General features: G+C 41.6%; 1 protein-coding gene across 1 annotated transcript; it reads right to left on the bottom strand.

Annotated features, from left to right (window-relative positions):
- Nucleotides 1-8,208, bottom strand: LOC139453698 (fap1 adhesin-like; the record flags this gene model as incomplete). The annotated part of the gene is made up of 4 exons (XM_071235174.1): nucleotides 7,989-8,208; nucleotides 5,222-5,558; nucleotides 1,534-2,900; nucleotides 1-1,484 (listed from the first exon to the last, which is right to left on the bottom strand). Coding segments are annotated over exons 1-4 (3,408 nt in total), but the record flags the coding sequence as incomplete, so codon positions are not given.
- Nucleotides 8,209-16,097: the final 7,889 nt, after the last annotated feature.

Raw genomic sequence — 16,097 nt, 5'->3', positions numbered from 1 at the left:
TGTTGCAGACGTAGTTGCTGATGTTGTTGCTGATGTTGTAGCTGATGTCGTGGCCGATGTAGTAGCAGATGTAGTTGCTGATGTAGTAGCTGACGTTGTTGCTGATGTTGTTGCAGATGTTGTTGCTGATGTAGTAGCGGATGTTGTGGCCGAAGTTGTCGCAGATGTTGTTGCAGACGTAGTTGCTGATGTTGTTGCTGATGTTGTAGCTGATGTAGTGGCCGATGTAGTAGCAGATGTAGTTGCTGATGTTGTCGCTGATGTAGTAGCGGACGTTGTAGCCGATGTTGTTGTAGATGTTGTGGCAGACGTTGTAGCAGAGGTTGTCACTGATGTGGTAGCCGAAGTTGTTGCTGATGTCCTTGCTGATGTTGTCACAGATGTTGTTGCAGACGTCGTAGCAGACGTTGTATCTGATGTCGTGGCCGATGTAGTAGCAGATGTAGTTGCTGATGTAGTAGCTGACGTTGTAGCTGACGTTGTTGCAGATGTTGTGGCAGACGTTGTAGCAGAAGTTGTCACTGATGTGGTAGCCGAAGTTGTTGCTGATGTCGTTGCTGATGTTGTCACAGATGTTGTTGCAGACGTCGTAGCAGACGTTGTAGCAGATGTCGTGGCTGAAGTTGTCGCAGATGTTGTGGCAGACGTCGTTGCAGACGTTGTAGCTGAGGTAGTGGCCGATGTAGTAGCAGATGTAGTTGCTGATGTAGTAGCTGACGTTGTGGCTGATGTTGTTGCAGACGTTGTTGCTGATGTAGTAGCAGATGTTGTGGCCGAAGTTGTCGCAGATGTTGTTGCTGATGTAGTAGCAGACGTTGTTGCAGACGTCGAAGCAGACGTTGTAGCTGAGGTAGTGGCCGAAGTAGTAGCAGATGTAGTTGCTGATGTAGTCGCTGATGTAGTAGGAGATGTCGTGGCTGAAGTTGTCGAAGATGTTGTGGCAGACGTCGTTGCAGACGTTGTACCTGAGGTAGTGGCCGATGTAGTAGCGGATGTAGTTGCTGACGTTGTTGTTGTGGTTGTTGTTGCAGACGTTGTTGCTGATGTAGTAGCGGATGTTGTCGCCGAAGTTGTCGCAGATGTTGTTGCAGACGTAGTTGCTGATGTTGTTGCTGATGTTGTAGCTGATGTCGTGGCCGATGTAGTAGCAGATGTAGTTGCTGATGTAGTAGCTGACGTTGTAGCTGACGTTGTTGCAGATGTTGTAGCAGACGTTGTAGCAGAGGTTGTCACTGATGTGGTAGCCGAAGTTGTTGCTGATGTCGTTGCTGATGTTGTCACCGATGTTGTTGCAGACGTCGTAGCAGACGTTGTAGCTGATGTCGTGGCCGATGTAGTAGCAGATGTCGTGACTGAAGTTGTCGCAGATGTTGTGGCAGACGTCGTTGCAGACGTTGTAGCTGAGGTAGTGGCCGATGTAGTAGCAGATGTAGTTGCTGATGTAGTAGCTGACGTTGTGGCTGATGTTGTTGCAGACGTTGTTGCTGATGTAGTAGCGGATGTTGTGGCCGAAGTTGTCGCAGATGTTGTTGCAGACGTCGTAGCAGACGTTGTTGCAGACGTTGAAGCAGACGTTGTAGCTGAGGTAGTGGCCGATGTAGTAGCAGATGTAGTTGCTGATGTAGTAGCTGACGTTGTGGCTGATGTTGTTGCAGATGTTGTTGCTGATGTAGTAGCGGATGTTGTGGCCGAAGTTGTCGCAGATGTTGTGGCAGACGTTGTTGCTGATGTAGTTGCTGATGTTGTAGCTGATGTAGTAGCTGAAGTAGTTGCTGATGTTGTTGCAGATGTCGTAGCAGATGTCGTGGCTGAAGTTGTGGCAGATGTTGTGGCTGATGTTGTTGCGGAAGTTGTCGCAGATGTTGTTGCAGACGTCGTAGCAGACGTTGTAGCTGAGGTAGTGGCCGAAGTAGTAGCAGAAGTAGTTGCTGATGTTGTCGCTGATGTAGTAGCGGACGTTGTAGCCGATGTTGTTGCAGATGTTGTGGCTGAAGTTGTGACAGACGTTGTAGCAGATGTTGTTACTGATGTGGTAGCCGAAGTTGTAGCTGATGTCGTTGCTGATGTTGTCGCAGATGTTGTCGCAGATGTTGTTGCAGACGTCGTAGCAGACGTTGTAGCTGATGTCGTGGCCGATGTAGTAGCTGACGTTGTAGCTGATGTAGTTGGAGATGTTGTTGCCGAAGTTGTCGCAGATGTTGTGGCAGACGTCGTTGCAGACGTTGTAGCTGAGGTAGTGGCCGATGTAGTAGCAGATGTAGTTGCTGATGTAGTAGCTGACGTTGTGGCTGATGTTGTTGCAGACGTTGTTGCTGATGTAGTAGCGGATGTTGTCGTCGAAGTTGTCGCAGATGTTATTGCAGACGTAGTTGCTGATGTAGTTGCTGATGTTGTAGCTGATGTAGTAGCGGACGTTGTAGCCGATGTTGTTGCAGATGTTGTGGCTGAAGTTGTGACAGACGTTGTAGCAGACGTTGTAGCTGATGTCGTTGCCGATGTAGTAGCAGATGTAGTTGCTGATGTAGTAGCTGACGTTGTAGCTGACGTTGTAGCTGATGTAGTAGCAGATGTCGTGGCTGAAGTTGTCGCAGATGTTGTGGCAGACGTCGTTGCAGACGTTGTAGCTGATGTTGTAGCCGATGTAGTAACAGATGTAGTTGCTGATGTAGTAGCTGATGTTGTAGCTGATGTAGTAGCAGATGTCGTGGCTGAAGTTGTTGCAGATGTTGTGGCAGACGTCGTTGCAGACGTTGTAGCTGAGGTAGTAGCCGATGTAGTAGCAGACGTTGTTGCTGATGTAGTAACGGATGTTGTTGCTGATGTAGTAGCAGATGTTGTGGCCGAGGTAGTTGCCGAAGTTGTAGCAGATGTAGTTGTTGATGTGGTAGCTGACGTTGTAGCTGATGTAGTTGATATACATTGATATAAAATAAATAGTGTTTAAGACGGATGGGACTTAATGGCTGGTCACACTTACCAATATATGAACTGTTAACACCGAAGATACCACCGACCTAGACGCGCTAGGGGTGCGTGATGCGTGTGTTGTGTACTTGAATTGTATAAAGGAAGCCACAGCTTCACGTTCCTTTTAATCAACAGTACGTCTCACCATGCAGCGTATATAAAGTAAGTGGGTAGAGTTTTACGCCGCCTTCAGCAATATTCCAGCAATATCACGGCGGGAGACATCAGAAATAGGCTTCACACATTGTATCAATGTACCAATGTACCACATCGTCGCTTTAACCACAAGACTACCCAATCGGCCCCGTAAATTAAGAACACAAAATGTTGTGCAGAATTGGAATTTACCCAAACTTCCAATAAATATCTTATACAAATCCCATGGCTCCATCTTCAGTTGATCACCAGTACTGGAAAGAGTTCTGAAGTCTCTGCTCAAAATCACTCTCATTGGTAAACTTGTACTTACACTGCTGTTACAGTTTAGGAAACAACTTGTGATATTACTCACTCGGCTCTTGTGTTGTTGCCTCACAGAATGGTACACAAAACGGGAGAGAACACAAACCTGTTCAAATAGAAAGCACGAACTATCAAAATAAAAGAGACAACCCCTTTCCATAATCAGAAGACATTACGATTTCATCTCTCAAATGCTAACATTATTTCGAAACCATTGCACAAAAAACAGGGTCATGCCAAACGCCAAGGGACTGTGTTGAAATGTGTTCTTTATTTCCGTAGTTCATTTTACATTGTCCGCCTTTTAATATCCGTTCTTCAATACACAAGAAATAAAGTTACAATATCCTTTCCATAATCATCAGAAACCCCTGCTTCAATTTTGAAGCATGTTTTTGTTATGAATCACTATCAAATAGTGATGATGCCAGGTGTTCGCGAAAAATTAAGCATGATGCTGTCTCTCGGATGGCGCCCGTTACAAACACATGCAAAGGCAACATAATGGTACAAGTCGAAATTGGGAAATTGCATCGGATATTATTATGGCCAATGGTGAGTCACATTTGAAAATGTCCTCCATTTGTCTATGATAGTGCTTTTTGAAAGCTTTATTATGGCCTTGGGTGCCGAATGCTGATCAGGTTTTCTTTTATGAAGAAAGAGAATGCTTAAAATCTGTGACCTGTAGACATCAGGGCTGGAGCTGCTGGATTATTGCTCGATACAAAGGGAAAGTTGACAATCGGGAAAATTCAAACAGGGATAGTGGACGGATCATTCTTTGTCACTGATAATCAAGAACCGTGTCAATACACTACTGCTCACAAGAACATACCTCTTTTTGGGATACATTTCCGGAGACCAACCGCATAAGTGGAATTACCGCGATACGTTTTTGGATTTAACGCGGAAAATTGCGGATTTTAAGGTCGTGCCAAAATTCTGACAAAAGGCATGTGTAAGTAGTCGTGTACCTGAAATAGCAATCCTTTATCACGATGACTAAAATAACATATTCCATAACTATATATCTCGACCACCACATGACTTCCTGATTCTCTGCATGGAATGTTTCATCACTGTCTTTCATAGAACGTACCAGGAAGCTTGCAAATCGGCGGCACTGTGTTCGTAGGAGGTGTGTAGGATGTACAAGAGCAATTTGTGCTGGGTAGGATGTCTTCCATGCATGGACCACATGAAGAATCAGCAGGGTAGTTTGCCACGCAGTATGGTTCTGAAAGAAAAAATCATTCAATATACTAGGCTTTTTTTCAACTCGACACCATAGAGAGGACATAAAGGAACGTTTATATGAAGGATGACGTCATGGCAATGTGAAGGACGCTGACATCGTCTCTCGTAGAAATAAGCCTGTTTTAACCTAATCAACTTTCCTTCAACTCACCTATATGGGTGAGTAGGTGAGTTGGGTTAACGCCGCTTTAAACTATATCACACTTACATCACGTCGTGTCAGTCCGAAGTGATGCAGGTCTCAGACGCTTACCACTTGGGTGAAACCCCCGAGCAAGGGTATGATGCTGACAACCCTTGGAACATAATCGGAGCAAATCGGGATTCAAACCCGGGTTTCTGGCATGGCTAAGGGACGCAACTCTGCACAGTGAATTGCGGTGCCTTTGACGACTGGTCGACCCGTACCCCCCCCCCCCCCCCCCCCCCACTTCCCCTCTTTAAGAGGTTGGTGAAAGGGCTACTTTCCCGGGGTGACGTCATCATGTGATCATCTGTTTTCAGCAACTGTTCATACTAGAATCAGCCATACCTCTTTGACAACAAATATCCGCTTCCTCTGTGTCTTTGCATATCTTTGGTATTGGTGTTGTTGCCGATGTAGTCATTGACGTTGTAGCAGAAGTCGTTGCTGATGTTGTCATTGACGTTGTAGCAGACGTCGTTGCTGATGTTGTCATTGACGTTGTAGCAGAAGTCGTTGCTGATGTTGTCATTGACGTTGTAGCAGAAGTAGTTGCTGATGTTGTCAATGACGTTGTGGCAGATGTTGATGTAGTAGTAGTTTGAGATGTCGTTACACACCACGGCGAACACATCGGTATGGCACATCTGTACTCTGCGATAAAAGGACGGACAAGCATCAATAACTGGGCTCATGTTGTAACATGCACTGAGTAATATAAGAAATATGTTCTGTGGAATTTGTCAAACCGGACACTAGTACGGATCTCTGTCGACAGCATATTTATTTTATTGTCATGAATTTATGATTAATTTATCATCAACAGATGCCAATGTACCGTGTATTCGATATTTATCGTCACGCCGAAGACCCGGGTTCGATTCCCGACATGGGTACAATGTGTGGAGCCCATTTCTGGTGTCCATCGCCGTGATATCGGTGGAATATTTCTAAAAGTGGCGTAAAACCATACTAACTCTCTATCCAGCATAATATTACGATCAACAATGAAATTTTATAAATGACCGATCACTTCACTTAAAATGCGACCTTTGCGTTTAAAAAATATTCGTAAAACAATGTCATGGTTAACTACACAGCTACGTTTATGAATATTCATTTATTTTATTTGAGGTTGAATACGATAAAGACGTTAACTCACGAGGGTAGATAAGACATATGGGAGGCATCTGAGGTGGTATATAATACGTGCAAGAACAGTTTGTGCTTGGTAACACGTTGGTCAGGCAGTCTGTGCACGATGCGTCGTTTTGGTTTGCCTCACAATACGATGCTAAATAAAGAAATAGAACAAATACAAAACATTAATCGAATCAAATAACTGAAAGGAATGTTGTTTACCATTCGCTGGAAAATATGTTGCATTTTGTGTTTTGTCCGAAACCGAAAGAAAAATCGAGGTTGGTTGGTTGGTTGGTTGTTTAACGCCGCACTCAGCAATATTCCAGCTATATGACGGCGGTCTGTAAATAATCGATCTGGACCAGACAATCCAGTGATTGGTATCATGATCATGAGCATCGATCCACGCAATTGGGATCAATGACATGCATCAACCAAGTCAGCAAGCCTGACCACCCGATCCCGTTAGTCGCCTCTTGCGACAAGCATAGTCGCCTTTTACGGCAAGCATGGGTTGCTGAAGACCTATTCTACCCCGGAATCTTCACTTCACCAAGGCAGTGTTACGATTACATGTGGCCATTTTGTATAGATAATACTGCTAAACGCGATGTTGAACCCAGTTCAATGACTCACTTCAACAGGACTGGAGCTCACCTGGTCAAATACGCTATGTTTGCATGGAGAAGAGCTTTTGTCCAAAATGAGTACTAAAATTGAGACGACCCGAGAAGATCCGGGGTAGAATAGGTCTTCAGCAAACCATGCTTGCCGTAATAAGGCGACTAGGTTGTCGTAAGAGGCGACTAACGGGATCGGGTGGTCAGGCTCGCTGACTTGATTAAAGCATGTCATCGATCCCAATTGCGTGGATCGATCGATGCTCATGATATCAATCAGTGGATTGTCTGGTCCAGACTCGATTATCTACAGATGACAGATGGCCGTCATATAGATAGAATATTGCTGAGTGCGGCGTTAAACAACAACAAACAAACAAAAGTTGAGACAGCCCCCTTCGTCCAGTTGACAAAGCGTTTGCTCGGAGAGCTGAAGGTCTGGGTTTCGATCCGCGTCATACCAAAGGACATTAAGAGATGGTACTTGTTGTTACCCTGTCTGTCGCCCGGCATTAAGGGGGTGAAACAGGGAACGCTGGCTCGGTCTTAGTATACTGTGTCTGACTGGGATATTCATGTTAAAATGCGGCATGGTATCTCAGTGGCTCAACACTATAAAACCGACATTACTCCGGACAAGTACAAGTACCATACAAAATATGGCGGTGGATGAAAGGAAAGAAATGGTAGTCTGGTATCCTAAAGGTTCAAGCATGTCATGATGTTAACCCAATCTCATTAAAATCAGATCTTAGTTCTCGCTACCGCTAAACAAACATCTGAGGACATTCCATTTCTGGTCACGTCAGAACGATCTTTCATCCAACCAATCAGAGCGTCGCTTACCAGATCAAGAAAGTGACAGTCGGAATGTGTTTTCTAATTATGCAACCTCGAAATATTTAACAGAGGGTATTCCGAACGACAGTTACGGGTTTTATGATTGTATCCATACAATCAAGACTAACTATAAGCCATTCCAGAATCATCTTTTGATCAGTTTAAAAAAAATAATAATCGAGAATACGTCAAAATATGTTTCGAAGGTAGTCGCCAGTTTGAAACTAGTGTCGTAAAGCTCGAGAAAGCTGCCTTCTGATTGGCGAATGTCGATTTCTTGTCAGTCATTTCATTGGTCGGTCAAAGTTCGCGAAAGGTCGTTTTGACGTGACCCGTAAAGGGATGTCCTCAGATCTTTGTTTAGCGGTAGCAAAAACTAGGATCTGATTTAATGAGATTGGATGTTATCCGGGCTCGACTCCCCAATAGATTACACGTGTAAAGCCCATTTATGATTTGACATTAAATTTCTTTTCAGCAGCTGCTACTATGCGTACTGTAAAGAGCCATACCTCTTTGACAACAAGTAGCTGCTTCCTCTGTGTCTTTGCATAACTTTGGTATTGGTGTTGTTGCAGATGTTGTCATTGACGTTGTAGCAGAAGTCGTTGATGATGTTGTCATTGACGTTGTAACAGAAGTTGTTGCTGATGTTGTCATTGACGTTGTAGCAGAAGTCGTTGCCGATGTTGTCATTGACGTTGTAGCAGAAGTCGTTGCCGATGTTGTCATTGACGTTGTAGCAGAAGTCGTTGCCGACGTTGTCATTGACGTTGTAGCAGAAGTCGTTGCTGATGTTGTCAATGACGTTGTAGCAGAAGTCGTTGCCGACGTTGTCATTGACGTTGTAGCAGAAGTCGTTGCTGATGTTGTCATTGACGTTGTAGCAGAAATCGTTGCTGATGTTGTCAGTGATGTTGTGGCAGATGTCGTAGCAGTAGTAGCAGTAGTAGTTTGAGATGTCGTTACACACCACGGCGAACACATCGGTATGACACATCTGTACTCTGCAAGAAAATAACGAGCACCGACATTATTTCAACCCCGTTGTTTTTTATAAAAAAATCATTCTGACATTTACGAAATAATGTAAACTCTGTGTTTATAGATTATACATCAGTTAACGTTTATATTGTTAATATTAATTAAACAGATTCCTTTTTAATCTCATTTCATCAGGTTATGGCTGAATATGACAAAGACGTTAACTCACGAGGGTAGATAAGACATATGGGAGGCATCTGAGGTGGTATATAATACGTGCAAGAACAGTTTGTGCTTGGTAACACGTTGGTCAGGCAGTCTGTGCACGATGCGTCGTTTTGGTTTGCCTCACAATACGATGCTAAACAAAGAAATAGAACAAATACAGAACATTAATCGAATCAAATAACCGAAGGAATATTGTTTACTTTCGCTAGAAGATGCATTGCATGTGTTTACTCCGAGGCCAAATGTAAATGCAGTGCCAAGTTCATAAATGCAAGCCGGGTTCGACTCCCCATATGGGTAACACGTGATATGCCTATTCTGGTGTCTCACCCCGTAATATTGCTGGAATATTGCTGGATACGACATAAATCACTACAAATCATGATTGATGTCAAGCTTATGCAGTAACTGCACAGTGATTTAAGGTTAAATGACCCCCAATGGATATATATTCCATTTCAAGTACAACTACAGCTAAACTGGCGGGGAAAAGGAACTTCTCACTGATAGATCCACCAATATGGTGAAGATGGTATGGGGTGTCGTTTGCGATGACCAGAATCTGTGCCTGGTTATCATAAAGGGCAACCTGAGCGCTCAAGGATATAGAGATGAAGCTTTCCAGTCAGTTAGTTGCACTGGCATATTTACGTGTACGGCACCAGGGAACAGTCATGGACAATTATGCAACCCGGTAACGCAAAGTCCCATACAGCACGAGTTGTCCAGGAGAATTCAAACAACGACAATGTGTGGGCTCTGCCAGGGCCTGCACGTTCACCGGATATTAATCCAATTGAACAACTGTGGGATCCCTTGAACAGCCTGATGGGATATGGACAACAGTCAAGAGAAATCAACTAGAACATGCTCCTCTAGAAGAATGCCGAAGCATTCTGTATGACATCTTCAGGTTGCGGCTAGCATCAGTATGACGAGGTGAAGTAGCGTTCATTCCAGCAGGTGGTGGACACACACGTTATGAGTCATCCGGAAACAACGTTAACAGGAACAATTTATGTCTTACAACAAACGTCTTTTTCCATGTCAGGGTGAAAAAGAACTTTGTTTGACCCAGTGTCTGCTCAGGACACATTTTACGTGACTCACTGTGTCGGATCGATTCAGTTGCTTAGTATGACACTATCAGATGATTACCTGATTGATAAATTTATGTTGAGAATGACATTCGTCTTTGTTTTCTTTGAGAAAGTCAGACTCAATGAGAAGATCTTTATGCCCATCAATTTAGGTTTACCCATACTACATTTCGTAAGCGAGGTCCGCAAATGTGCCATGTTGTTACATATACCGAAGGCATCCAGATATAAGCATCTGATCAAATGGGGTTTTATTTGTTCCCCGACCAGTGGATCCGTTTGCATTCAATACAGCGTGAACGATATTCTTTCAAGGGCGACAATAACTGTTTTAGTCTGGTACAAGAGTCATCTTACCTCTTCTGCAGCATATATCAGCTTCCTCATCAACTTTGCATATCTTTGGGAGTGTCGTGGTAGTTGTCGTTGTTGTCGCCGAAGTCGTCTGAGAGGTAACGGGTGCATCGGGATCGTTACAGTTACATGACGACGTAAACAGGTCCTGACACGCGGTATAACGAGGATCACCAGATACAGAAAATAGAAACAAGGCGCCACCTGAATAGGACAAACTGTTGTGAATTTTTCTTGCATACATACCGACAATACGTACAGTTATTCTTACTTTCGTTTCCAGTGAGTTAGTGAGATTTGTTTAACGCCTATTTGAACAGAACGCAATTTATTTACGGCGTGTCAGCTTGATGTGGAAGGGTAGCCCGAAGTGATGCAGGCGTTTGAAGTGAACCACTTGGTGAAACCCACGATCAATCGTAGTAACTCTGGTATTCTAACCCTCGATAGGTTTCTGGCATGCCTGGAAGGACACACACTCATTTCTCGTGCTTGTATAACAATCGTGCTTACCACCAAATTTTGTCCTACATCGGTTGTATGATACTTTACATAACAAAATTGGCAACCCCTGATTTATAGTGTTCGTCTGTAATCAAGCACCTTTAATAATCCCAATCATGAAAATATTTAGCAAAATGTAAGCATCATTAATGACGAATATTTCCATTTCTTGGAATTTGATTTCAATGTCATAGAATAAGGTCAACAACAGGTCATTCATCATGTATTTTCTGTACGCTAGAATCGTCATTCATTAACCTTTAGAGGCTATGATAAGATGCTGTAAATACCTCACAACTGATCTCAAATATTTTCCCCGAGTATGATGCAATAAAACAGACACTATCTCAGTTTGTTATCATTCATCTTTGCACTCACTTTGATCCCACACGCAGCACGATGGGCAGTCAACAGGAGTTGGAGTCGTGGTCGTTGCCGACGCAGTGCAAGAGCAGTCAACGGAGCTGTATGTGGACGCCTCACAGTCGGTGCATAACGTGCTGGAAACACCATTCACAACACACGTGTCATCTGAAAACAGGATCATCCTGTGTTTTCAATTGTGACAGTTAAAGGTTATAATGCAGTTGTCGAGAAACGGGTTTAAAGAAGGTGCGTCGTTACTTCAGTTCTAAGCTTCGTTTTCCCTTTCTCCTATGTCTCAAAATTAACATTGAGACCCAGGTAGTACAGAGTTTTTCATAATGAGTATTCATGTAGTTTACTTTGATGGAGTATGCAGCATAACTTTAAGACAACATGCAGTTGATGTCTTTCGTCTTAGATAACATTATTGTTACATATATATATATATATATATATATACGTCAACGCCAAGGAGTAATCAGCCTCGATTATCTGCCGAAACAAGAGAGAGGTGAAAACAATGTGAATGGATATCACTGAAAATCAAAGATGATACCAGGTGTTCATGGTAAGGGTAAGCAAACAGCATGGTCGCGGTATTCCTTAGGGCATGCGCAACCTTCGATTATCATCAATGCATAAGGCGTCACTAAACCCCTCGCCATGTGAAGTAGTTATTGTTATCCATGCTTGACAACTGAATCCATGCTTGACAACTGACTCTTATTAAAGAGCCGAGTTCAATGGGTGTCCAGTTGTGTTTGTTGGTGTTCTTTATGATAGAACATAATATTTAGTGCTCCTCCAAAAGGGTCCGGTCTAAAGAGGTTTCCCTGTATGTACACGGAAGAAGATACTCACAATAGCTGCAGCAAGACTGATGGTCCGCTGTGGATTTGCATGGAAGACCTGCTCTCTTCTCTCTGGTGAGTCCGTCATTGCTGGACGGCTGATTTTCACAGTACACGTTCAAACTTGGAATGAAGTAGGATGCAGCTATGCAAATAATAAATACATGGTTTAAACAATAACACTTTCCACAGTGGAACAGAACAAAGGTAAAAGTAAATTTACATCAGCATAAATTAACATTTGTGGAAGTGTATCGTCCAACATGCCAGCCCTAACATATATAAATGCTCTCCACAAAGGAATTATATTTATGACATCAACGACGAATATCACGATGGACAATAAATTTAGCAGTTAATATTGTAGCTTTTGGTTAAATGTTTTTGGACATATTAAGAACAAATGAAGATGATTTTTATGAGATTCGTACAAATACAAGAAGGATCATTAATTGAAGATATGTTGGATGTGTGTGCATTTAAGTCTTCGCAGCCAAATAAATCCTTGCTAACACATTACTTGGCATTCTCTGAAACCATTCTAGGGTTCTAGTCATAATCACATAATCACAATCAAAAGCTTGGAAAGACCACGGAGGGACAGATCACTTGTGGATGGAACCTATAGATCCAAATAGTCCTTTTCATTGTTGAATACGGTAATTCAGTACGGTTTCAAATTTGTTTAAGAATTGGCTTTCACTTTGTGTGAGTTCATTGGAATGTTAACCTTAACAGAGTGAGGCCAAAGCTGTATGAGCAATGTTTGGCCCTCACTCTATGAAGGTTCATACTCCAGAGAATTCAAAACAAGTGAAAGTCAATTCTTATATTTTTTATATCAATATCTTTCACCTCGAAGGATGTAGCGCTATATCTTGACAATTTATATTTAAAGTCGTACGCTTAACTTTATGTTTACACTGATAGCCATGTGACAACAAGTTGTATCGCGGAATAAAATAGTTCCTCAAAAAGAGAGGTAACGTGAGCGTATATATGTTGAACTTGCCTTATATAAACAACTGTTGTAGTTTGTTTACAAAATACGTATTCAAATAATATCATCATTCAATTGGATGAGAAAGGTCAGTTAGGAACTACCTCAGTAAGTCAGTCAGCGCGTCGTAATACATCTACATCAAGTACAAGACGTCAAAATGGCCGACGCAATAAAAGGACGGGAGGGATTTCCGAAGTTTTTCATGAACCTGTTGTGGTGACATGTGTTACATCATTGATCAATTGGCAGATCATTGAAAGGTGATACTAAGGTAAATTCATAAGTCGCTATTGACTGTCACTGTCAGTTTAGACACGGATCGAGTCGATACTACTACAGTTTGGATGTGCATTTCTTTGTTTTGTTCTCAAGGATGAGATGTAGCGAGGATATTCGTGAACGATCATTAAGTCTCAGGTGTTTTTCAATGTATTCTAAAACTCTGAGTTCATGTTTAAGGGTCTACATTATCAGAAACCTCTGTATGTGTTCATGGTAAGGAATTCCCAAGGGTTTTCTCTAGGAATGTGGAAGTAGTCCGTCAGTGTTTTCGTCATTTCAAGAATACAGACTCGTGAAAAACGTATAAACGTCAAATTGTTTCGTTCGTCAAATTGTTTCGTTCAATGTCGCGCTCATGTGACCGACATCTCGTCAAATCAAAAGCCGTATATCGTGTAAACATCACATTAAAAATTATGTCAGTGTAAACTCCAACATTCTAACTGCCAATTACACAATGACGTCATTTTGCCTATGACCATATGAATTCAAAACTTCGCGAAGACGTCTTTGAATGGCTATTGAGTCACGTCCCTGAACTACGACGGGGGTCATTTGGTCATGAATACTTATTGTTGAACGTTTCTCCAACTGTTTTTTATAACTATTTTGTCAAGTTGTGATTATATCGATGCGTGACTTGTATGAAGATAATTTCCAAATACAATGACACTTAATTTTGTCCATCATCGTTAGTCCAAAACGCGAAGGAATTGGAAGTAGACCCACTCAGTTACAAAATATAACAGAAAATTATTGTTTCATTCACCACATACAAACCACAGTACCATGTCCGCCATAGGTTACCATATTGTACGTACCACAACCCAAAGAGAAGCCATGTGTGTGAACACACAGACTCAAAGCAATCAGCAGAAACAGCAATGTTGGCTTCATGATGGCGGAGAAGATGTCCTCTTACACAACCTATTATCAAGCAAGGGTTATATACCTTGGTAAGCCAGAAAATACCCACCTGACCACTGATCATATGTGTTGCCTTTTGCTTATGCCCACCTTTGTAAAAACACTCCTTTGTTTTTGCAGAAGTCCTTGTTTTTTCAGGATGTTCCTGGCCAAGGGAACTTCAGCCAGCTGCTTGTACTTGCGGAATAGAACGACTATCACAACATGAATACTGTTCAGGTGATGATATGTTCATAAAGGTAAAATTTGACAGGATCGATATGGGTGTACTGATCAGGTACAGGTCAGGAAAAAAAGCAATGATGATAAAGGGTTTTGTGCAGCAGCATGGGACACTTTCCAGTTTAGGCATTGACATGGCAATTCGTACCATGTGTGAACTGTGAGTGAGTATTGGTTTACGCCGCCTTTAGCAGTATTTTATCAGTATCGGGCGGGGGACATCAGAAATGGGTTCACACATTGTACGCATTAAACCCCGGTGGGACTAGCGAACGTTTTAACTTACTAGGCGACCCCATCGCACTTCAATTAGGACTTCTGTGCAATGCCATTGCAAATGACAATGGCAATCTTTTATTGTTCTTTAGGCCAACATACCCAAACAGCACATGCATTTACTTATATAATATAATGTACACATATGCGCTGGTTATAACTTAATGTTTTATGTTGCCATGGATCTCGGACATAATATACACTAATTTAGCAAACATAAATATTGTTTTCTAATTATTTGATACACAAGTTGATCTTATGACATGAAAGTTAATAATGTTAGAGGAAAAACACGAAGAGCGTATATAATTAGTTTGGGGACAGTTTAATGGCACATGTTCCAAACTTCTAAAACAGAGCATATCCTTATCATGTACAGTACATAAACATGTCTACGTTTCTGAATGCCAAATGCATTATAACCACTTCGACATTTAAGGAATGTCTTCTTATATCTCACACCCGGAAGTCAAAATCGGTACAATTGAATTTTCTGATCAAATACTTCGAAAGAATTATTGGCAGTTACATTGTGTTTACGTATTAATTTTTAATTGGAATGAGAGCTTTCTGATGAAAGAGTACTACATGCCTTATAATTAGTCGAAACCATTATTGGTGTTATCATTGATCCCAGATATTAATATGCGTTAACAACTTCCATTTCCCTTCCGTTATATGATCACTTCTCATATTTTGATAAATATTCCCGTTCCTAACTAACATTACCTGTGTTTTATCTTCATTTGTTTTCTTTCCCCACTTAATACAGTATTGGTGCTAAACAGTCTTATCTCTTCTCTAATGTTATTGTAGAATATGCTGTAAGAATCGGTTCATCTGCAAATAGATCATTAATAATGTCACACACTTCATCGGATACATATATACCATCAACAAACATTCGTGTAAAATGTGTCACCAGAATTGGGCTAAAGTACAACCTTGGCGTACACCAGCTTTGCTAAAGAAATATTCAGACAATGTAAATCCATTTTGAAGTACAACAATAGCTGGAATATTGCTGAGTGCGGCGGCGTAAAACAACAAACAAAACAAACGTAACCTGCTTACATATACTTTGTATTACTGTAAAGAATTTACCAAGCATACCATTTATAAGAAGAGCACAAAACAACTTTCTTCTGTCAATTATATCGAATGCCTTTTTCAAATCAGTAGAAAAATCTCCCTTGTCTTCTAGCTGCTTGTTTTTGTACCAGAGCTTGTTAAACAAAAAGTACTATCAATTGTTAAGTGGTCCTTTCTGAAAACAACCTTGACATTTCCCAATAATATTTGGTTTTAGCCTTGTCTTTTAGGGTGTATCAACAATCATAATCATTTTATTAAGAAACGAGACCCGCTGTAATTATTGGGATCCTCTGTATCACCTTTCTTGTAAATTGACCTTTGGCTTAAGGCTGATGGCCATGCTTTTGGATAGTAACCTATTTGTAGAGTTGCATTGAACAATATATTCAAGTATTGTGTTTGAAGTTTTTTTTAGTTTTGAAACATTCT

This window comes from Haliotis cracherodii, unplaced genomic scaffold (assembly GCF_022045235.1).
Source record: "Haliotis cracherodii isolate W230 unplaced genomic scaffold, xgHalCrac1.p SCAF_10, whole genome shotgun sequence".
NCBI lineage: Eukaryota > Metazoa > Mollusca > Gastropoda > Lepetellida > Haliotidae > Haliotis > Haliotis cracherodii.
The sequence above is the reverse complement of the archived record's forward strand: the minus strand, read 5'-3'. Positions and strand labels throughout refer to the sequence as shown.